A 25177-nucleotide genomic window follows, 5' to 3' on the forward strand; every position below is an offset into this window, starting at 1 on the left:
TTCATCTCTAGCAAAAAGCACAGCATGCTGAAGCACTTTGGGCTCCAGCCACTAAGCACATGGATTTCTCCCAGACAGACAGTGCTAGTTCAGAATTCAGACACACGTGCCAGATCTCCTACATGGGCCAAGAAGTCCTCAGCAGAAGCATATGGGGGCAAAGTTGGTACTAAGCCAGTTATGCCCTGTCCTGTCTCCACCCTACCCAAACTCAGCCAGAGCCAGCCACTGAGATGTGATGTTCAGTCTCAACCTCACTCCTTCACAACAGCTGTGCCTCTGACAACAGAATAGCATAGCAGGATCTGCATCATCTGTGCCTTTAGAGCCATACACAAGAGAAAACTTGCACATGGTAATCTATTGCATCAACCACAATGTCCCTCTGTAGAGGTGCAAAGCTGCCAGGTCACAGCAGGACCATGAGCCACACTTCCCTCACTGGCTGCCAAATCCACATTGCTTTAGTAACTGAAAGCAGAGGCATTCTTTATGGTTTGTTTTTTGTATCATGTCTGATTACCAAAAAAAAATCAAGTTTCACCACTTAGTTTCTGGTACACTCATGGGATGCCAGATTAACCGTACAATATTTCTTTTAAAAAATGGTCACTAGGGAAGTACCATGCACTAAGCTGTTCTACTCCAGGATGTTTTCAAAACTTTTTGATAAAAATCTATCAAATGATGGTGTTTTCTCAGAGGGAAAGAACACCTTTACCAATGCACAGTTTGCCTTTTACTCAAAACTTAAACAAGGATTTCTGGAACATTAGTCATTGTAATGACAGCAAACCCTACAGGTTCCTGCATTTTATACAGTTACACAATGCAAAACCAGACAGTTTCAAGACCTCTTGTCTAAAGTGTAGAAAAGACTATGGCCTGCTGCTACACCTGAATGCACTAAAACTGTATGGTGAACTAAAATGGTGACAAATTTCTCAAGAAAGTAGAAAAAACAGTCTCAAGACAAGAGGGAAGCACGATCCTCAGCAAAGGAGTGAAGGAAGGACTGTGTCCATACTATGAAGTAATCACTCCTGGTAGTATTAAAACATATTTGGTCTTTATTCAAAGAACAGCTTCCTCATTACTACTCTTCTCCAGTCAGCAATGACCACCTGGGTACAACGAGTCTAATCAGGGTCAACCTCTATTGTACCTACATGTAAATTAAAACCAACAAGAGGAAACTGGTGTATTTGTTAATAAAAACCTGAAGATGGCAAAACCTAGTCAGCAGTACCCTTTCCCTTACTTCCTCACCACCTCCCACCTGAATAAAATGGTAGTATTGTATGGTTTTTTTTATCCTTATTCTCAAAGGCTACTGCTCTAGTCAAAAAAATGGACTAGCTAGATCTGTTTTATGCTTTAAGTCATCTGTCAATACATATAAAAACAATTTTTGTCTGACTCCATCTGAAATTGTTACTTTTAGGACCAGTTCCTCATCTGCTTTTGTAAGCAAGTATCTTAATTCCATATTCCTCTGAAGAAATTCTCAGAGAAGGGTGTCTCATCATGACCAAGTAAATTGGGCTCTCAGAATCCAAAGACAAACATTAATTGCGTACTTTACTAAGATTTATCAAGAAAGTTCAATGCAATGCAATTTCCTCCTACCATCAGAACATTATACGAGGACTCAAAGCAAATAGACCCGTATCTAAAAGGTTGCCTTCTGGACAGAAAATGGCAACAAAGATGGTGAGAGGGGAAGATGTATGAGGAGCAGCTGAGGCCCCTTGGTTTGCTCAGCCCCAAGCAGAGCAGGCTGAGGGGAGGCCTCATGGCGGCCTGCAGCTCCCTCACGAGGGGAGCGGAGGGGCAGGCGCTGAGCTCTGCTCTCTGGGGACAGCGACAGGACCCGAGGGAACAGCATGGAGCTGGGACAGGGGAGGATCAGGCTGGGTTTTAAGGGAAAGGTTCTTCACCCAGGGGGGGGTCAGGCACTGGGACAGGCTCCACCGGGCAGTGGGCATAGCACAGAGATGCCAGAGTTCCAGAAGCATTTGGACAATGCTCTCAGACATTTGGACATGCTCTCTGGTCTGATTTTTGGGTGGTCCTGTGCAGAGCCAGGAGTTAAACGTGATGATTCTTGTGTGTCCCTTCCAATTCAGGGATTCTGTGATTCTATGATGATATGAAATGTTTGTGGAATCTCATACTTCATTATGAAAAAAATACATGTAAAACAGTATCAGAAGTTGAGAAGTGTGCTATAGAATATAACTGACAATTACACAGGCTGGGCAAGAGATCCAATAGCTCGATGCCTTGCTCCAACACATTCAAAGATGTGCAAACATATTTACAAATTAGTCTCAAAACCGTTTGAGTCAATTTCTCAGAGCTTACCAAAGAAAGATATATATATATTTTTTTCCCAACATATAATCTCTAAACCATCTACTTCAGAAGATCAACTCTGAAAGCTTACAGACAACATTTAGACTCAAGCATAACTAAAGCATGGAGAAGTGCAGCAAGTTTGTAGCTAGTTTCAGTTCTGAGTACTGTTAGCCTCAGCTTTAAGGTGCGGTAATTCAGGCTTATTTACACTAACAGTATTGGACACTATTCAAGCAGCTGTTTTAGAGTGCAGTCATTTATTCCATCAGTTGCACTTTGAGAACACACAGGTGTGTGCAGATGGTGCACAAGAGAAGCAGCCTTCCTTAGGACATAAGGCTCAAAGTTACTCGGTGGTTTCCAAAGACACTGAAACAGATCCACTTCAGACTGAAATTCAAGCAGTACTGATTTTATTTTTTTTATACATATATATCTAGACATTTTTCTGTGCATTTATGTGGAATGTAGAAATGACTAAGAAGGACTAGTCTAATTACTCTTAGGAGAGTTGAGTTGCTCTGCTCAGCTGCTGCTCAGTTTGACTAGTACAACAAATAAAGACTCCTCAGCTCCATGGAGGACAAAGGCTGCCACCCAATTATTGGGCAGCATTACCCCTGCATCTTAAAGATTTTGTGTACATGTACGTGCCCTTCATTTAATAGGTCAGTGTATGTAGTTAGGGAATATATTTACAAGTCAGTGTTTTAGCTGATTTGAATACTTGAATGAATGCTAGTTCTTAGCATCTCCTCTACAAACCTAGGTATTCCCACAGGACTGAGGACAACAGTACTGGTAGTCTTCCAAAAACGCTTTACCCTGCTCTCAGTTAAGCTCTTGTGTGGCTCAAGGTAACTTTACATTCTAGCCTGAATTTGTAGCCCAGGATTTATTACATTAACATTTTTATGTGAAACAATATATATCATTTGAAGTTGACCATCTGGATCTATCAAGTTAAATGTTATTTTAACATTTAACTGTCCACATAGCTGTCCACATTTACCAGTGAGAACAAGCAAACTTGTCACTACTCTCCCAAGTGACAAGCACACAGACCTGCAAATGCTTCTTTCAAAAAAAAAAAAAAAAGGCTCAGCACAAAGAGACTCATTGCTTTTTTTTTAATGCTTAACTGCTTAACCTATATTTATCCAATTTATTATTTTATTTGTAAAAAGTGGTATTTAATTGCATTCTAGATAGGAATTGTTTTAAACCAAGAACTATTTCGTTAGACCCCAAAGATAACGCTTTGGAGTCATTTGTAGGAATGCAGAAAAGAATGTATTTTTACTTCCTATCAAAGCCCCAAAACACCCCCTTCCTAATATTTTAATCTGCTCAATAGTGCTTGCACAGAGGGCTTCTTTGACATATCTGTTTCATCAAAGGAAATGAATCTTGGATGGAAAGGGGCTTCACAACTGTCTCTAACCAAGTGTGGTTACTCAGCTAAACTAAAGCAACCATGTCTAACCCATTTTGATCTAGAACTTTCTATTACAATTGCTGACATACCTCCAGGTCTCCAGAAGTAACCTGATGGAAGCAGTAGTAACCTGAAACATCTTATTAGTATCTAGGCAGGAATCCTAAAGTACAGCAGAAAGCTATGCCCATAAAGTTTCATCGTTACTTTTTCATTTAACTGTAAGCAGCCCTGACTCAGACCAGTCATTCAAGCACTGATTGGTATGGTACCAAAGTTCTTCTGAGAAAGGGAAGCCAAATATCTCCCTTCATTATCTAACACTCATGGTAAGAATAGCCAGGCCACAAACATTGGGATTTATTTAGACTCTGCTTTCTTAACTGTAGCAATGTCTTATTAGCAAGACAGTGATGGGTATGTGCACTTGAGCACATGTGCACTCATGGGGAGATTCAGATGGGACCACAATCTAGAAACATTAAATGTTAATTTGATTCCTGGATGCAATGCAAGCCACATCCAGCACTGTGTTCTTCACTGTGCGCAGCACACTGTCTGTATCACACTGCTTACTGTTCCTACATCAAATGCTAAACAGAAATGCCAAGTGAATTGCAATAGCTTCCAAATTCAAGGACAAAAGGCAATCGTTGTTTTATTGTCTGGAACTTGTGGGATGAAGATTAACAATGACTAACATCTGGTTGCCATCTAATCACCCTTTAACGATCAGAGGAAAGCTTTAGGAGAAACACCAGATACTTTTGGTTCAATGTTAAAGTGCAGCAATTGGAAAAATCAGTTGTCTGTAAAACCACCTTTTTACTCTCCACAGCAGGACCAAAAGATGTCACAGGTACTAATAATCCACAAGACACACACACACGTATATATGGAGAACCCCTGGAATATTGCAAAGAGCATAAAGCAAGTGTAATTTGACTCTGAATTTGCATTTCAGGATAACTTCATAGCTAAAAATAAACTCAGGTAACTAGCAACAGATTTGTTTTACCATTCCTCACAGAAAGCTGCCTGCAGCAGGAACTGGGGAAAGGAGTTATGCACACAGAAGTTAGCCTAGCATGCATCTTTGTTACAAGGAAGCCTACATATGGTTTACACCTTCATTTTACTTTTTTTCTTGCCAGAATATCTTGCTGCCACAGCAGCAACAGTATGTGCTCTGCACAAAATAATGAACAACTGTACTGAAGCCAAATGGATTCTCTTTTCCATGGATAGCCAGCATCAGCAGCAAGGAGCACAGCACCCCGGGTGCAATTGTGCCATAGAAACAGTTTCGAGACCTGGTGCTGCAGTTCCCATCGCGAAGCTAGGAGGAAAAAAAAAAAATCTCTCCCAGCTTACAACACAACTGCTGAAGTACAACTCTGAAAGAGAACGAAAGCTATTCATTCCTGGGAGACTCAGCCCGTACCAAGGATGATTTGCATGAAAAAAGCCTCATGCAAAAAAAAAAAAGACTACACCAAGGTATAAGGCCGAGGGAGCAATGAACTGCATGTCTAGATAGCTTATTTTGACAAATTTTGCACCTATTAAGACCCCATCTGAACATCAAACTAGGCAGTGAGAATCAACAGATGGAGATCAGTTTTCCATGTCATTATTCTTGTTTCCAAGTAAAAAAGTAGCATTCTCCTCGTGACAGCATGCAGTTATGGGGCAGGATGGCTTTAAAGTACAAATATTGCACAATGATTCCTTTCAAGCATGGTGTATTGGCAAAGCTCCATCCCTTGCAAACTAGAAGTTTGACCTGGGGGAATGAACTTGCCTAGAATTTAAGACCTCATTAAAATATATAGTTACTGTTTTTCATTACTGCAAAAAGCTTAAAATATGAAGACAACATAAGTTGCAAGCATCACTCACCAACTTTCTGAACATGCAAAACTGCTGCAGAATTTTTATTATCATTTACAAAATGAGGGAAACTAGATTGATACTGATCGCTTTTGCTCATGTTGTTCAGTGCACAAAGAGGCCCCAGACCCGTGCCTGTTTCAGGCAAAGCAAAGCACACCAGTACAGGGTGAAGGCTTGTTGTCAGTTGTACACTGATAGCTAGCCTCTTAACCCTCTCAAAAACAAATGCCGAAAAAGATGCAACAGTGGTAAGAACAGAGTTTGGCTGTAATAGAATAGCAGGAGGGGAACCAGAATAAGACCTATTTTTTAAAACCACAGATGAGGCACAAGAGGAGTTACAAAACTTCATGTGACTGCCCCGAGGCCCACCCTCACAAGAAGATAGATGCTAGCTAGACTCCACCTAGATTTGAGAACAAGACCTTCTGAAAAGTCCAAGATTTACCCCTACTTCCCTCTTTTCCCTTTTTTTTCATCCCTGGGACAAAATTATGAAGTGTACTTACCAGGACATTTCCCTGATCATGTCTCAATTTTTGCTTGCTGATGGCTAGTATCTTCTTAAATATTGCTTAGACTACCCAAATAGATCAGGCATACCAATTTGAGGCACATAGGAAAGACAGCAACTCGGAAAAGTGTTGTAAGTAGGGATAGAGCAGGCAACACTTTGTTTACAGGGTCATAAAACTCTGCATCAACAGATGGCAAGTGAGAAACAGAGCTCTTGTATTTTAGGATTTCCTAAAAAGTTGAAACATGGAAGAATAGAAACAATTCGAAGGAAGAACATGAAATAATTTGTACAAGAAAACTGAGCATATTTCTACTTCTCAGTGTTAAGAATAACTGCTATAATCAAAAAGTAGGCAAAGACTTCCTATGTTTTACTCAGAAAATACTGCTTGAGTTTGCACAAGATACATCTGCAGTAAGCCAAATGCTTAAGTTTTGTCTTTGTTTATTTTGATTTTGCACTGGGAGGAAAAATCACAGGACAACAATTGGAACCTGAAGTTTCAAATTGGTTTCTCAGAGATGAAAAAGAGCAACCCAGGAACAGATTCAAAGTTAAGCAGGAGGCAGTAAGTGATCCTGAAAAACTGACTCAGGGAATACATCACATGAGGTTTTGTCTAGCCAGTTTTTCTTTTTAGACAATTCATGGTCATAGACTTCACCAGTACAAAACAAAATTATGGCCAAGCAGACTCCATTCATCCAAAGAATAAGATCTTTCAGTGTTAATGATACCTTACATTTGTCTTTTCTCCCCATTCCCAAATTCACTTTGCCTGATGTCTTTTTAACTGTGCTTTTATAAACAGTAGGGGTCTGTCTTTCAAGGGCTCTTTTAGTAAATGTTTTGTTTGCTTTAAGTGTCTTGTCTATTATACCCTTGACTGTAAGCATAACACACATCTTCAAAACAATGAAAATGTTTTCTGGCATTTTTTTTTTTTAAATATATGGATGCCATGTATTTAACTGTCAAAATTACTAAAGCAAATTATCATTTGATCATCAGATATGTTGGTTATGGAAACTGTTTAATCTGACATGTTCACAAGTTGTTTCTAAGGATCAGTGGCTAACTGGTCTTATTCCACCAAAGAGGCACAAGCTAGAGACACTGCAAAGGATCAGCTACAAAGAAGGGAACAAGGTCTGCTAAGTCCCTGATGAATACATAGTTATTATGCCATAACTACATATTTAGCATAAATATGCTGATAGTTAAAGTACATCTAAGTTAAACAGCAAGGAACAGGATGCTTTAGCAATTCATGTTTAGATGCAAATCATTGTTTACAGCAAAAGTAGACAAAGTTCACAGCTCAACATTTGGATACAGCAGAACAAAGACCTTCTTATCTCTACAGAATTGAGCACTCATTAGCACTTGTTCTGAAGAAGGAGCAATGTTTAGACTGCACCAATTCAGAATTTCAGAAAAATCACAAGATACATATATTGTTTAAACCAAGACTGTTCATAGCATTACAAACAATATATTTTCCCCAGCAGCTAAACAGATGATCCCAGTAAGATTGTGCACTGAGAGCCACAAAAAACCCACCATCAGGCAATCCTCCTCCAGGTGATGATTCTGCAGGGTATTGTCTTGTTACTTACCATGTTACTGCCTGCTTTCACCCATCCCTGTTACAGCACCTCCAAAGTGTGGAAAGATGGCAATTCCCACAACACCAGCCTTTTCTGCCCACTCAGCAGGACAGCCTTACACTCTTGTCTATGCCCTTGCTCCCTTCCTTTTAAGGAAAGAAAGGAAGAATATCTACATTCATCTTCACAGAATCACAGAATTTCTAGGTTGGAAGAGACCTCAAGATCACCGAGTCCAACCTCTGACCTAACGCTAACAGTCCCCACTAAACCATATCCCTAAGCTCTACATCTAAACGTCTTTTAAAGACCTCCAGGGATGGTGACTCCACCACTTCCCTGGGCAGCCTGTTCAAATGTCTAACAACCCTTTCGGTAAAGAAGTTCTTCCTAACATCCAACCTAAAACTCCCCTGGCACAACTTTAGCCCATTCCCCCTCGTCCTGTCACCAGGCACGTGGGAGAACAGACCAACCCCCACCTCGCTACAGCCTCCTTTAATGTACCTGTAGAGAGCAATAAGGTCGCCCCTGAGCCTCCTTTTCTCCAGGCTGAACAAGCCCAGCTCCTTCAGCCGCTCCTCGTAGGACTTGTTCTCCAGGCCCCTCACCAGCTTCGTCGCCCTTCTCTGGACCCGCTCAAGCACCTCGATGTCCTTCTTGTAGCGAGGGGCCCAAAACTGAACACAGTACTCGAGGTGCGGCCTCACCAGAGCCGAGTACAGGGGGACGATCACCTCCCTAGCCCTGCTGGCCACGCAGTTTCTGATACAAGCCAGGATGCCGTTGGCCTTCTTGGCCACCTGAGCACACTGCTGGCTCATATTCAGCTGACTGTCCACCATCACTCCCAGGTCCTTCTCTGCCTGGCAGCTCTCCAACCACTCATCTCCCAGCCTGTAGCTCTGCTTGGGGTTATTGCGCCCCAGGTGCAGGACCCGGCACTTGGCCTTGTTGAACTCCATGCAGTTGGCCTCCGCCCATCGGTGCAGCCTATCTAGATCCTCCTGCAGAGCTTTCCTACCCTCGAGCAGATCGACACATGTGCATAGCTTGGTGTCATCTGCAAACTTATTGAGGGTGCACTCAATGCCCTCGTCCAGATCATCGATGAAGATATTAAAGAGGACCGGCCCCAGCACCGAGCCCTGGGGGACGCCACTAGTGACTGGCCTCCAACTGGACTTGACTCCATTTACCACGACTCTTTGGGCCCGGCTATCCAGCCAGTTTCTAACCCAACGAAGTGTGTGCCAGTCCAAGCCAAGAGCAGCCAGATTCTTGAGGAGAATGCTGTGGGAGACGGTGTCAAAAGCCTTGCTGAAGTCAAGGTAGACCACATTCACAGCCTTTCTCTCATCCACCCATCTTCTAATGAAGCTTCTCTCCTAATCCAGAAAGCATTCTTCAGGTCTTCAGCCCCTCCTTCACTGTTTTTGTGGCTTCTTGGACTACTTGATCGTGATCTTGTTGGGACAAACCTCTCGGGAGATATTTGCAGAATTGTCTGTAGTTGCTCCTCTGCTTCCGTCATCCCTACCTCATGCACTCATGGATTCCCATGCTCAGGCCACTGCTCTTCATCCATTTCCATTTCCTTCTCATTCAAACCAGTTTATCTGACATCCTGGTCTAGTTTCTGCTGTAAAAACTGTCCATGACTGTCAGCTGATGTTCCCAAGACATACTCTGAACCTAAAGCAGATGAGCAGCAGGAAATTTGCTTCAAAATAAGGAACAGGTTTAGTCAGCAATGTCCAGTGAACTCTAGCCTCTGACTCACTGAAGCTATGCTGTCCTCAGCCCTCAGAGCCAGCGGATGGTACAAACATGCCTGCACTTCCCACCTGAACAAGTCTTACACCCAGAACACAGCACTTATCTTTCTCTTCCCTCCTTCAGCAATGGTTGACACAACCATTCAGATGCAATACCATCAGAGGGAACATCTGAACACCTTCCAACTGATCATTTTACCAATGCACATCCATCTTAACCATTGCTATTTCCTTCTCCAAATCTTATAATTTGACACTCGGTGACAGCAGCTAACCATCTGCAATGCACGCTGTTCAAAAGTTTTCATTCTCTGCCTGCGCAGCAGAAAGCCATATGCATTACAGCAGCACCATACTTACTGTGCAATGTTTTTTATAGATACTGAGACAGGATATTCACTGTATTCATCCCTAATCTATTCAAATAGGTCACTCAGAGTTCACAAGGCTGTACAACCACTGCCAGATACTGTGTTCCAGATACACTATTTTTTTAAAGTATTTTTTATAAAGCAAAAAGAAGTGTGACTACATATAAAAAAAGCAGAATTAAGCAATGCAATAACTGTGTAAAAGTTTGAACCTTTCTCTCTCCTGCTTTAGACTGTATAATCAGATGTATATGTTCAGGACTGACGCCATTTTACTGAAATGTTTTTCTAACTGCACAGACCTAATGGGAGATGAAGAAAAAAAAGTGGCAGAGAAGACCATGAAATATTGTAGCACCTAGCACCAAGTATGCTCATGAAAGTACATTAGCCCTTTCAGTGCTCAGATTTTTAAAGAATTAAATGTCTTTCAATCTTTGAAAAGATTTGTAAAGATGTAAGTTTTGCTAGCTGTGATTTCTCTCCTTCAAAATGATGGAGATGCTGCTGTCTTTAACTGTGGAGGCACAGAGTTGAACAAGCAAATGAACAGTTGAGCCTAAGAGATCACTATTATTATTTTTAATCTTTACTAGAAAGGCTGTTAATGAGATCCTTAGAGACATGGACGTATGCTTCCTTACCATTCACATCATGGAAAACCGTCAAGCCTGCTGTATACATAAGCAAGTCAAATGGAACAAATCTATCAGTCCCCTCTCATGCCCCCTGGCACTTTCCTAGAGTGGAGGAACAGGTCAGGTTCAATACAGAGCACCCACTAAGTGGTTCTTGTACAACTCACTCAGAAGTGGCAAGGATCCATCTTCAACTCCTGCACAGGTATGCCAAGTTTATAATTCAAAACACTTCTTCCAGTCCCCAACCTTGAAAATCCACAAGGCTCCAGCTCATTCACCTATTACTTGCAGATCAAGTCACAAGTCTTTAATTGTTCTCAACAGTTTTACATCACAATAATTCAGTAAACTCTAGTTCAGAGTCTTACCTCAAAAAAAAATCCATTACAGTTCACACAGAGCACTAAGCCAGCATAGCTAACAGCAGTGAATTGCAACAAAGGCTCATTTTTATCACCAGCTCAAGCACTTTTGACTTTTAATACATGACCTCTATTCAAGTCAGAATTTCACTTTAAATTCATTAAGCCACTTTCCAGGACATCCTATGTCAGGGTACTTCATCACTATTTCTGAATATGTGCCTTGAGAGAAATTTTTCCAGCAGATGATACAGCAGGAGAAAAAAATGCCTGAGGTTATTCAGCTTTTTGGCTCCTTGATCAGACTCCTCAGAGTAATATGGTCATCACAAAAACATTCTGCAACACTGACTCAATAGTATTTCAATGTTTAAATGTCAGACGTGGATAAAAGCTGTATTGTGCAAAAGCTCTAACAACTGTTATTTTAGAAAGTGCTTTATCAGGCATTACCAAAGTTGTATTTCTAAACAAAGCAGTTTTCTTCTTTCACTTGCTCCCCAGACAGACATGCACTAGCTGCTAGCCTTGTGAAAGGATTCACTTGAAGGTGACAGCCATTTTACACACAACACATGGTTATTTCAACAGTGGCACTCAAAACTCTAAATGCCTCATGCTAAATATGTGGACAACTAGTTCCACTAATGAACTTATGCATCCCTGCCCAAAATCCTTGCTCAGCCATCTTAAGAATGGGTGTTCCTCTTCTGCAACAGGAAAAAAGCCCTGGAAATAGCTCCCTCCCCATGCATGGGTACAGTTCTGCTATGACTGCTCAAGAAAACCAGCCCCAGTCCCACCAGTCACTGCTCCATCTCACTACTGCAAGTTTCCCTGGCAAAGTAAGGGCAGAACTACATGGCTTTGATGTACTAAAGCCATTTAACAAAATCCTTCAGAGACAGTCCCCATCCACCACATGCCCTTGGAGGTGAGGACCCCTCTGCTCAGCCCATGGGGCTGGGAACCAGTGCCTGCGCATCTCTTCATCTCACCCACTGCTGAAAGCCCTCCATGCCCAGCTGGCAAGGCTGCTCAAAGTGGCTGGCAACAGAGTGTTCACACATTTCAACATAAGCTCATCCATTTGCTGGGAGAAGAAACCCATAAATTAAAGGTTATCTGAGAAACAACTCAACAATCTACCTTGTGCAATGTGACTGCTGAAGACAGTTTTCTGAAGACAGACTTGAAACAAAAAGATATGCTAAAAAAATTAAGATGAAGTGACCAGCAGAAAGAGGTCAGGAACTTTGTTCACCCACCTCTTAGAAACGGAACTGAGAAGTGGTATCTTTGGTGGCTTAAAGTCAATAAAGGGAAGTCATTCCTTCAGCATCTTCCTTGAAAACTCCTAAATAGTCCTCACATTTTCTCTTACACCTGCTCCTGGCCTTTCCAGTAAGCAAGAGAAAGATATAGACTCAGACTGAAACAACACGTGTTCTACATATTTCCCCATTGCACTTTTTCTTGATGCTGAACCATAAAACTCTTTCATGATGCAGGCATGCAAATTTTTAATAGCAGTCACCTAATTGTTCATATCCTGAGTTATGAGAGGCCACACAGTACACTCAGCATTAATTATTAATCTAATCATGTTACCAAAGTACCAGCTAAGCAGGATCATCGCAGAGGATATGATTCCTCCAGAACACCCAGTTCACAGGCAGCATAGAAACAGAATAACCAGAGAACCTTGTGAACTCTGCTTTGAGAAAGTGGTTTCTTTTGCAACACATGGATGTTGGTCAGAAATACTGGACAGTTTTCATTTTTTTCATCTTTGAACTTGCCAGAAACTACAGAATTAATTAAAATTCTGTGCTGTAGTTTAGGTATCTACATTTTTTAGGAAGTCAGTGAAACAACAGCAGAGTTCAACCATGTATTTCGAAATCTAATGACAAATCATAAGAAAAAAGTCTTTATTTAGAAATGGACTGATCCAACTGTTTCTGCACTAAAGGAGAATTCAAGCAAAAGATTATTTGATGCAGTTTTTGTTAGCATGCAGATTTTGGCCTTGGTTTTAGAAAGCAGAATAAATACAAATAGCAGTTCTGGTGACCTTTGTAAGTACACAGTACTTCAGCAGCCCTTCCCAAATTTCAGAGAAGGCTTAATTCAGCAGTTGTCTATTGCCTCTTCTTGGGGATCTTATGTTATTGTCTTGTTAAATCTTCCAGTTACCCTTATTTTGCTATTTTTTTTTTCCCATGGGAATGAACATGATAAATCTTTTTTTTCCTTTAAGACATCTCTGCAAAGGTCTAAAAAAAATAAAATAATGTTCTTTAACAAGTTTTCCTAAGAAGCAAAACAATTCCTGTTGACACTCAAAATACTGTAACAATCTCAGCCAGTAACCACTGCAAATGAGTTGGTTCCTACTACTTTCAGGCACTGAAAACTCAAGCAGACCACACCTTACTTACTGATAATCCTCTGACTATAAACAGTTTTGAAAAGGAACACAGGATGCTAGAAAATAATCAAACTCTGTACTCCCTGTTTCTTCTTCACATCATAAATGTGTAAGCCCAGGTGTGAATAACACCTCCTGGAACAAATTCTTGTTTTAAAGTATGATCTTTCCTATTATCATTCTGTAAAGCAATACATGTTAGCAACTATCATGTGATACTACTTTGACCCTGAGGAAGTGGAGAAAATGTTGATATTGGAATCACAACAGAAGTGTATTTATTTAGCAGCAGCAGATCAAGGTCTGTCTGGGGACAGAAAGCAGCAGAAATACTAAAAAGGACCTGCCAGCTCCATGAACTGAACACAGAAATACACTAATACTGTTCAGTGATTTACTTTAACATTTATCAAGACTCACACTGAAGTGCAAGCCCTCTTAAAAGAAAGACAGTAGACATCTCATGTATCATGTATCAGTGTTCAGACAATCACAAAGATAGATCAGTAATCTTGAGGTGGAAAAGGAAAAAGAAAGACACATTATTCAAAGAGCTAAAAAAAATGCAAACAGCTCTTTCAGAGCTATCAATACTTAATCAAAAATATTTTACCCTGTCCCAACACTTCATGTTCAACATAATGCAGTGGGTTTGATTTCTGCTTTAGAAAGTAGCCAAAAAAAGCATAACTGTTAGTGGGTGTATCAAGTTGATTCTTCCCGTTTTCTGGTGAACATCTAGAGAACAGGGAAGTCCTAAAACCCAGCCTCAGTCACGAATCCCCCTTGAACTCCAGCCCGAGGAGAGCACAGCTGAGACCAAGAGCTGGCACTCCTCCATACACCCTGCAAAGCAAATTCCACATGACCGAGTCCGTACATCACGTAAAGGCAGATACGTTCGAGTTAAATGTCCTGTGCTTTCCTTTGGCCATGACAAGCACAGTGATGCAATCTGCAGTTGGGAAGCTGTCAGGACAGGGAGCCATCCCAGCTTGTAATGATCACAGTTTCCAATTTATTTCAGTGCTCTGTTTCTTTAACAGAGAAAGAGAAGCTTGGCACAACGTGCAGACCTTTGATGTAAACCTTGCTATTTACTCATCCTAGAGAAGTTTGTTTGACAGACAGGCTTTAAAGGTGCTCCTGCCATAGGTGGTGACATAGGATACATTTGATCCCCTGATGCTTTCCATATGACCAGTAATGAGTCCTGTGGGTCAGCAAGGCTGTCACGCAAAGGAGGTAGGGAAGGGCAGCCTGAAGTATATTTTTTGTGGTTCCAGTGCACCATTCCCTTTCCCTTCTTGTTCCCACTGCTTCTCCTTATTCTTCTCCATTGAGAAGCAAACACACCAATGCCCTGAGCATACCTGCACCATACCAGGCTGGTTATTGTGCAGCAAGACTGCCTGGCTGCAGGCACTGCTACAGCTATTTCCATCTTCATGCATGAATTCTGCCTTTGCCACTGTGACAGGCAAATGGCTAGGGAGCAGAAAACTAGAGGTAATGAAAAGCACTGTTTTTAAGGCAATTTCATTTACCAAAGATTTCCTTTTATACTTTTCTTTAAGGCATCTAGCATTATAATGCTATCCACTATGATTGCAATCACATTTTAGAAACAGCAGAATTAGAAATTTTAGATGGCAGAAGCACTCAAGCTGTCAGACTAGATTTGTCGCTTCCCTTTAGGGGCAGGCACCACCAATAAACAAAACCTGTAGCAATCCAGGTGGGAACAATAGGAACCAGGATCAAAGTCCAGGCTCTCACCTCCGCTGTTATAAAAAGAGTTGGATACTTCTCCAACTCAAGCCTTTATGGCACATATTTTCAGTCACAGATCTATGAGCTCTCATCCCAGCACAGCCTAGCTATTTGTCTTCTGCATAGCTAGAAAGTTATGCATGTAGGTAACCATCAGCCTGCCAGAATAAATCTGTACTCATTGCCACAGTAACAATTCATTTTTCAACAATTCTGAGCTCAAAAATGAAAAGCCCCAAGATTCTCCCCTTCAAGCCCATGCAATTGTTACACTTGCTACTACTAGAGGTTTCAGCTTCTGAGCCCAGACCTGCCTAGCATATACAGCTACTGGAAGCTACATGTAATCCTTCCTAGTATATCAAACTTGAGAGCAGTCCCATTCATTCACAGCCCCTCAACCAGGTTCAAATTTGTCAGACTTAGAACTCCCTGAGTTCTGTGTCTACTTCTGAAACCAAGTTCAGGCCTTACCAATCACGAATGCAAGTGTGCAATAGAAACAGTGCAATACATCAAGCAATATGTGCTGATGCTGCTGCAAAGACAATTGCTTTCTCCCTTCTTTATCATGTGTCTATCACAGAAATAATTTTGGACATATAGGCTGTGGGGAATTACAGCAAGGATTTTGGTCCTCTATTTCCTCTTTCAATGAATAGAAACAGACACCTCCTTGGGTTATTTTCTCAGCTACACTTGTACTGATCTCTAAGAAATCATCTGACCACCTCATGTGATCTGGAACTGCAAAACAAGAGTGTTGGCAAGGAACATTTTTTGTTTGGACTCTAAAGAAAACATTCCTTCACACATGCAGCTCGGTAAGTTTAATTAAGTTGTACTAATTCAAGAAAATATCCCAGGTCCTGAACATGGTTAAGAGAACAAATACAAGATTTACATTTTCCAAAGAATGTCTTGACTTAAAGAATCTTTTCCCCATCAGTGTTAAATGCAGGACAGCAGAGATTACCTTGAAGCTTCCTGAACTGTACACTACAGAAAGTACATAAGCAACTGAAAGAAGCACAGGCAGCTGGAAAACAAGTAACCGGTGAAGCACCAAGGTCTGTTTTGACAGCCTTCTCTGCCTTGAGTGTGATAGAGAGCTTGGGTTTTCTACTAGGTCCTACACAGGAGCCTGCATATTGCCCATCTCTATGTCTATCAACAGAAACAGCGAAAGCAATTGTGAGAGGCTACCACATCATGAGCTTCAAATGGCAGTTCTACCACTATATCAGGAAGGGGTCTCACTAATATCTATGCTCCTGCTAGGTGCTTGTGTGATTTTAGGAACTCTGGGACACTGCTATACCCTACATTTTAATATATCCTTGGAGTTGAAGATATGTGAATAGAAAGTGATCTTAAAGTATATTAATCACAGAGAGCAACAGCAGACACCAGAGCCTCATAACCCCTCATAACTCAACCTAAGTCTGAGTATGTGTTGCTTTGGAAAGCTTCAAGTCATTACTGTCCACAACTTAGTCCCTCAGAGGAGGCCTGTTCACCCCATGATGGGAAATGTTTGTTTTGCATCAGCTGTAGCTACTGACTTCATTCATTAGGCTATGTGGAGCAAAGTGACTGAAACACTTTCTAGCATTAATCCACAGCTAAAGCAGTAGATGTGAACAGTCGTGTTTGCTCCTTCTCCAGTAAGCAGATTGATATACTTGCACCAGAAGTGATTTTAAGGGAACTCAGACTTATCTCTCTCAACAGTTGCCCTATCCCACAACACACTTGCCTGCTGTAACTGCAGCTAGAGCCAGATGTGGACTCACCCCTGTACAGTCAGTGAGCACCATCCCTTCCAGTCCTTGGGTCATTTTTCCAATCCAGAAGTGGAGATACAGCAGCATAGTTCTTTTGAAAATCTCAACAATTACCGGACTGATTTTAGGATCTCCAGACCCAAACCACTCACTAGCAACTCATGGGGACCTAGATTTCTTGCATCTTCAAAGCTATAGCAAAATATTCCTGCTCTAGGAAGATGGTTTCTTGTCAGCATTTAATTCCTTGTTTCCAATAGAGTGAGGTTCCACCAGCATGTGCCTTTGGGCTCCTCACCGCTAGTAACAGTCCACTCAAAGAAGTGCTACAAAGGTCAAGTTGTTGCTCAGCTGCACAAAGCTGCAAGTAGCTACTTCATCTCTTCTGAACTATGAAGAGCCATTTACATCTCCCCACCAGTTTCTGAAAGGACATGAACAAACACTTTCTCCAAAGATCAACAGCTCTCCAGGAGAGAGCTGGGTAAGGACAATCTCAGCATATGAAAAGCACACTCCTGCAAGGGAACTGTTAAAAAAAAATCCATCATCCCAGGTAATTTCCTTCTCCATTCCAAGGCAAACAGACACACAACCCTTTACAAAGCTCTTTGAAGGTTGCACTGAAGTTGCAGCATGATGGCATACATGCCAGGCAACATTCACCACTTGCAGGTCATCTACACCAGCAATGCAGCATGCAGCTGTTGCAGCCAATAGTCCAGCACACTTGGTACTAGCACAGAGCATGTACACCCAGCACCCACATTGTGATTTGTTCCATTATTAACAGGTTAGCCAGCAAAAGCTTTGTCTACATTCAGAAGTATAGGAACAGCAGAGCATACACCCTGTCTTACTAAGAGATCAAACAGTGCAGAAGGACCACCCCAAGGTTAAGAGCAACAGTAAAGTCCTCCAAACTCCAAGCAAAAGATAACAGCACCCCTCCAGCTCACAGTTACTGTCACAGGTTCTTCCCAACAGGAACCTCATATGAATCCCTTTAAAAAAAAAAAAAATCTTCAATCCATCTGCTACCTCTAATACCTACAGCTACACTCCCCCATACACAGTTCAGCCCCAGGCTTTCCTTCACCATTGCCAACAGAACAGATGCGGAAATTTTGGTTGGTGACATGCAAGGAACCCCACTATCCTCCCCTTGCAGCCTGCTTCCCAACTCTACAATGTTGTGTACAGTGACATGATGACTCAGCTACAATTCATTCCTTAATGAGGCCCCCTCAGGTTATGCTTAATATTAAATAGGAACTCAGGGTGCAGAATGAGGCCATTAGCTTGTTCTGACAGGGAGCTAGGCTCACAACAGAGTACAAAGGCAATCCTGCTTTTGAGTTGCACAGCAGATAATCCAAGTTGCAAAGGGAAAAATGAAGGAGGAATGAAAGCACCACTTGCTCTCTTGGTGAAACTGGACTTACAATATGCCAATATGAGGGTGTTAGAGCACAAAACTAGATTCCACACTGGTCACTCCTCTGTTAAAAAAATCCTTTTACATGACGGTACTGCCTAAAACAAAAGTGGAAAACTTCAGGAAAGAACTGGCTCTGAAATGACTGTACTATTAGCTTCAGAGCATGTTATAGGTTAAGTGCCATATGGTTTAGTCTCCAAAAAACAAAGGTCACATCCATCAATACTCAGCAGCATTATCCAACATCTATACACACGGAGCAGTGACCCATAATATGTGCAGGAATTACCTCAACATCCCAATGAGCAGGTCAATGCATCCTGTACAGAAACAGCTCTCTCATGGTGGCACAAAGGTTTCTCTCTCCTTCAGATCCTAATAGTAAGACTTTTCATATGCAAATATTGCTATCCAAGCAATTATTTGGACTGATTGATACCACTGACACTTGCATATGAAAACTCTGGCATATCTGCACAATTGTACATCCATCTGGAACACAAACCTGTTCAACTCAGTAGCTTGCAGTCTGCTAGATGAGTACCTTTGAGGATCAAGGCATGAAACAATAAGTATATTTGCTGATCAATAACTTTGAAGACCGAGTATATGACTGATACTTCAAGGACATGAGCATCATGGCCAAACAGGATTAATCCAAGAGTTTCATCTCATGAAGCATCTTAATTTCAAACACTTGTCCTTTACAGAGCTGAGGCTCGCTGGTTTTATTATACATAAGGGACGGGGAAGATGATCCAAAGTACATAATCTACAGTGTCAGTTGACTGCTACTCCAGGAATTGTTTTAGGACAAACTCATACAAACCAGACAACCAGGAAGTATCTTATTTTCTGCTCATAGTCAGCTAGTTGTACAGCTGTATTATAATATTATGCATTTACCTTTAAGCACAAAGCTTGAAAGATTTTCTGCAGTCTGAAAGAAATGGACATAAAATAGAGTATTTGAGTTGTGCTGATTTACCCATGAGCATCCAGGGCTGCACAATTACCACTACCTAAACATGGAAAAATGGAAGCAAGCAGCCTGGCAAGTGTTTGTACCAAGCCTTATCAGAGTATCAGTTCCCCCCAATAACAGGGTGGGCTCCAAAGCAAACCCCCATGACCCCTCAGTCACGACAACTGGAGCAACCAAAGCTTTCTGTGGTGTTATGGTACCACAGAACTATTAGCTTTAACTGAACCAGTTAAGCACTTCAGGGCTTGACCTTTTAAGCATATTAAACTGGATGTGCATTTTCACACAGCAGCTTCCAACTGTGATCTCATCAGTGACCAATACTGCAAATAGCCGTTGCAAACCAATTTAATAAAACCTAGTACGATGAAGGAAGCAGGTTCTGAAATTTAAAATGGATTATTTGATTTCCTATTGTACAGTAAATCTGCATTCTTTTCTGATTTCATTTCCAAATTTCTCAAAAAGAAATTCCCAGGTTAGTTTTCCTCCATTGTCTTCTTTGTCTTTTAATTTCAATGTTCCACACAAGTTCTTGTCCTATTTAACAAGTTAGTAAGAAAGTAAAGAAAGAAATAAAAAAGATGTTGGCAGTTCTGATTATGAAATTTCAGTAGATACATTATAAAAGTCCGCCTAGTTTCATGTATAGGGGCAAGGTTAGTAAAATAAGTCTTCCTCTGGTCCAAATTTAAGCCTAGCACAAGAAGGTATAATTTCCAAGAAACCAAGAGAAATAGAGCCTCCTTAATTATGGATGTTTATAACCCTAACCAGCTACAACAGTTTTACTGTAAATTCAATTTGCATTATTGCCAAAGCTTTAGTCACAGTTTAAAAACCCTCAAATCTGTGTTATCATTCACAGAGAGGTAATTGCACAAGTGCAAAGAGACAAGCAACAGCAAAAGCCAAACTTGAGATAGAATCTGATGTTCTGGGCATCACAGAGATAAAACCTACCACAAGATCCTCCTTTCCAGAGATTATCTGTTACAATTAGCCTCATCCAATAAGGCATTAAGGTCTGTGGTCCAGCTGTTACTTATTGCCTACTTTAAGCCTTGATCATTTAAAAGAAAAAATTCCCAAATGATACTGAAACATATTCATGCAACTGTTGGTGAGCTTCTGTTGTAGGCACACATTTACTTTTCTTGAAGGAAGAAATCCCTACTCCTAAGTGTTTAGTTTTATTTTTCTTAGGAGCTTAAGGATACCAAGACCTCTCAATTTTTCCAACATGGAATGACTCTTGCCTTTAAGGAAAGTTTATAAACCCAATGTCTTATGAGCAAGAAAACCCTCAGATGCTCAGATGCTATTCGGCATGAAAGAATCAACAATTTAGGAAGAAAATGTTTTTTCTCCAGTACCAAATGTAACACCCTATTCAGACATTACAGATCTCTGCAAATATTACAAGCCTGTTCAATGTGTTTAAAAAACAGTTTCCTATATTTTATATATATATATATTTATAAAGATACTATGTCTAGCACAGAAAATACTATTTGCAGAAGCAGCTACCAGCAGCAGGATTCTCCTTTCACTTTAAACTCATTTTTTTTTAATAAAGCTGGACTACAGGAAGTAAGTGTGCAAACAGAGGTCTGAAAAATAGCTGAAAGTACACATTCTTCACCATTTTAATTAACTTTGGCATTTTGAAATGCAGAGTTGCTATAAAACAATATTTTGATTACAAATATTGCCAGAGAGCATAGACCCTGCCTTAGTATTGTGTCTAAAACCACACTTCACCCCAGTCTTCTGCTATTAGTTGTTTATTTCAGTATTTATTCATCTTCAGTATGGACCAAAGCCCTTTGTGTTTGCACACTGCTGTTTAGCTGTTTCAGCAGCTGCCAACCAAATGGAAATAAATTGCTTTGCTTTAGTAATTTCTTCTATTTATTGTCACTGCTATCTATAGATCCATGAATACTGAAAGATGCCTCTCCTTTCATTCAGGCTTTATAGGGGTCAAAAAAGTGACCAACTAAACAGACATCAAGATTCTAGATCAGGTATGTAAAAGATGCAGTTCCTGCTCCCAGTATCACCCAGGAGAGAACAGGCAGCAGGACAATGCCTGCAGCTATGGGCTGTTCCACAGCCTGGGGCCAAAGGCACCATCCTGCCTCCTCCACCAGCTCCTGTTCTCCTGCTCTGACAGTCCCACCAGCACCAATGTGCAGCCCAGAAGATCTGCAGATGCTGGCCCATTGACTGCAGCTTCACACTTAGTGCAGCCAAAGCACACAAGCCCTCTTGTACTGATGAGACAGCCTGCAACCAGGTCTTTCAAGTGTGCACCAGTCCTGCTTTGCCAGTTTGAATTACAGCCCTGCTACTCCCTCCAAGGCTGCTCTCCTGCTTTCTAGCACCTCCGCTGCTTCCTAGCACCTCTGGGTTCATTTAGGCTCTGTTGTTACAAGGAGAATGCTGCAGCTGCTGGGGAAGCAATGGCAACATGTGCAGTGACTGCAGTGAGTTGTGATATTTTCCTCCATTGCTGTTCCAACAGAGGAGTGGCAGATCACCTCTGCCACATACCCACCTGGCTCCACCTGTGCCCAGCTTGTCCCTGACCACCCCAGCTCACATTATTTGCTTGCTCTCAAGGAGGGCTAGAAGCTACACAGTTATGAGATCAAGTCATTTCTGCTTGTGTCTGCAAGTTTTCATCAGGGTGTGTTGCTGTGGTGTTTTCACATTAACAAGAGCCCCTCTCAGGGGGAAGTTTTCTGATGCAACTGAATTATTCCAGAAGCTTACAGTGAAGGGAAAAGCCTCCCTCACTCTCTTTTCTTCCCCAGCAGCTCTGTCCATCTGACAGAACCTCCACAGCCTCCATCATCCTCTTCTCCCCGTGCAGTCCTGCCCTCTTCCTTGATTGCTTGGCCAAGCATCACCTTGTTCTGTAAGCAGATTCTGTGCTCTAAACAGATTCAAACCACTGACCAGGAGCAGTTCCCCCTCTTATCTTGTTTGAAGTATATTGTGTTTAATATATAAAATACATTTCCTGTCAAATCACCACCATGTTAAGGCACCCAAATAGGATATCCAGCAGCATTGTGCTGCTGCATTAGCTCAATCTGTGACAATTCTACCCCTCAGCAATGACTGGACAAGGAACCACAAAGTCTCTTATGCTGCAGCACTCATACACCTTATACAGTAGCATCAACAGTTAACTTAAAAGTACATTTCAAAAATTGAGATCCCAAAATTCTTCCAGGTACTTGACAGCCCTGGGAGTTATTGACTAAGTGTTTGCTGTAAGCCCTATCACCTGCCAGTGGAACTAAAGCTGTTTCCTCTGGAAAACCACTAGTGGCATGAATCCCTATGAAAATAAATACAAGGAAGAGAAGGTGGATTACTCATAGAAGATGATAATTTAATTCAGTAATTGTAAAACATTTCCTCATTAAGTGTCAAGGGATGCTTCAAAGGAAGAACTACAGAACTTGAGTTCAAAGTGACAGCCCTGGGAAGTGAAGAGGGTGAAAAAAAAATCAGGAAGATAAATTAGTTATAATACTAATGGAAGAGAAAAGGCTGGATCTGTAGACTAATTATTCCTGTCTTGCCAGAGGCCAGCAGGCTGTGGACTTGCAAAAAATGGAGGAGTACACTTTAAGTAAAATCAAAGCTTGACTAGATTTCCTAAGGTGGTTAAGCTGATCCTCCAACTCAGCATGCTAGGAGAAGACCTGCTGCACTCCATCCCCTTCTTTTTGCTAGCACTGATTCTGCTCTGACCCCTTGATCAGACTAGTCAGCTCACTAAACCACTAGAAAACTAACTCAGCAAAAGAGTTTCAAATTTCCTGCCAGCACAGCCAGCTGACCAAGGGCAATCTCCTGTAACTGCATGATGCAGGCAACAGGAGTGTACAGAGCAGGGCAAGTGTCATACTGCTACCACAATGGACTGTCATCTTAAATATGCAAACATGGAAACCCTCCGCAGTGGAAAGAAGAAAGAGAAAAGAAGGCAACGCTTACTACAGTATGTGGGACAGCAGAATGAATAGCAAATTGAAATAAGAAAGCATGACTTTTATAACACATCTAAAAGAAAGTAAATGGCAGCTAGTTGCCCCATGGCTGCTAGAAAGGTAACTGTCAGTGCTAGAATGATGCTGGAGAACAGCGTGGACACAAAACCCAGTGCACTCTTCTGTAGTTGATTCCTGACTGATGTACCCTGTGTTGCTCCTTTCTAAGGTTCCTGTGATTTCTCATCACAGTGATGGTTCCTAAGTTTTAGAACATGTACTACTGATTGTCAAAATGCAAGTTTCCTTTTGCATACAGAAATTTCTAGGAAAGGCACCCAACTGGAGATGAGGAGTAATGTTCCCTATCTATTTGTTGATGCAGATCAGTAGTGGGATAGTTAACAACAGAGCTGTACAGGAGCAATGGAGCACAACAGGCATCTTTGAAAAACTGTTCCAACACTGTGTGTGAAATGTTTTTACAAATGATAATAGCAACACCTTAAGCTACTCCAAAAGCACAAGGATATTCCGCCTTGTTTTCTTGCTTAATAGTTACAAGAGTATTGTTGAATGTGTTTTAAGAGTGAATTGTAGATAGGATGGCACAGTAATAAAATCCCGGTGTCCTCGAAAAATCAGCGCTTCATCACAGACTGTCAATTGAAGAGAGGAGTAATGAGTCTTAAGCAATGGGTCAAAGGAGCCAAAAGAAGAGTACATTGTATGTACTCTTTACTGCCCTGTATGCACTTGCCATACACTACCACTGAAACACTGAGCTGGTATGGATCATTAACCCAGTAAGAGCCCAGGTGATTATCTGCCATCTTGGCAACCCAAGTCACTCCTCAAAAGCACAAGCAAGTAGACGGGAGTAGGACCACGTGGCCAAGAGCAAAAGCATTTCCCCAGTCAGTCACACAAGCTTGACTCAGCTTCTCACAAAACCACAGCCCTAGGTTTTAACACCCAGCCTTTGCTTTCATTGATACTGGCCACCACAGTGAGTCTGAAGAGATTTTCTTTATTTAACCCTTTCTTTGAAGGATGCTTTTCATATTGGTTATTTGTTTCTCACACTGAAGTGTTATGATTCCAATATTAAGTTAATCAAAGTAATGCAAAAGTTATTTTAAGCATTGCAACACAAGAACACAGCAGGCCTTAACTTCTGTATTTAAAGGTCAGCTATAAGAGAGCTTTCATTTACTTACCTTTTTGCTTCTTCTAGGTGGCAGAGATACTCATAAGCAATGTTCTGACGCCTCCTCTCATCCATTTCCTCCGCTGAAAGCCTTTCATCATCCACAATAGCTGCAAAGTGAAACCCATATCAAGTTACACATGATTCGAGGCAATTTAGGTTTTACAGAAAACCTAAGCTAAATAGTGCAGAAATGAAATTAGCATAGTTGTCCCTCCTCTACATGGAGACCTTTTTGGCACACAAAGATATTTAGATGACTAAGAAGGTGCTGTTCTCTGTAGCATGAATTCCTTAAGTGCCACTTGCTCAGACCAAGCACATATCACACTTTGTCCGTCACCTGGTTTGGGGTAAAAAGGAGATTTCAAACAGGAGGGGTTATGCCTGGGAGCTGACAGTTTCAGTTTACACATATTCAGAGAAGTTTAAAGACTCCCAAACACAAGCTTGAAGTGAGCACTGGATAGAGCAGCTTCATGCTAAACACAGCCACAGAAGTAGAGATGGAGACAATGCAAGGGCATTTCTCGTCTCAAGGGCAACTTGGGAGCCAG

The 25177-nt window shown here is 41.4% G+C and overlaps 1 protein-coding gene across 7 annotated transcripts in view; it reads right to left on the reverse strand.

Annotated features, from left to right (window-relative positions):
* IQGAP2 (IQ motif containing GTPase activating protein 2) overlaps window positions 1–25177 on the reverse strand; it is a 128127-nt gene that overhangs the window by 81867 nt on the left and 21083 nt on the right. For all 7 annotated transcript variants that reach the window (XM_068667604.1, XM_068667601.1, XM_068667599.1 and 4 more), the window contains exon 2: window positions 24631–24730. In XM_068667604.1, the coding sequence (XP_068523705.1) occupies window positions 24631–24730 (100 nt within the window). The remainder of the gene's footprint in view (window positions 1–24630; window positions 24731–25177) is intronic.

The sequence above is a fragment of the Anas acuta genome, chromosome Z, assembly GCF_963932015.1.
Source record: "Anas acuta chromosome Z, bAnaAcu1.1, whole genome shotgun sequence".
NCBI classification, from domain to species: Eukaryota; Metazoa; Chordata; class Aves; order Anseriformes; family Anatidae; genus Anas; species Anas acuta.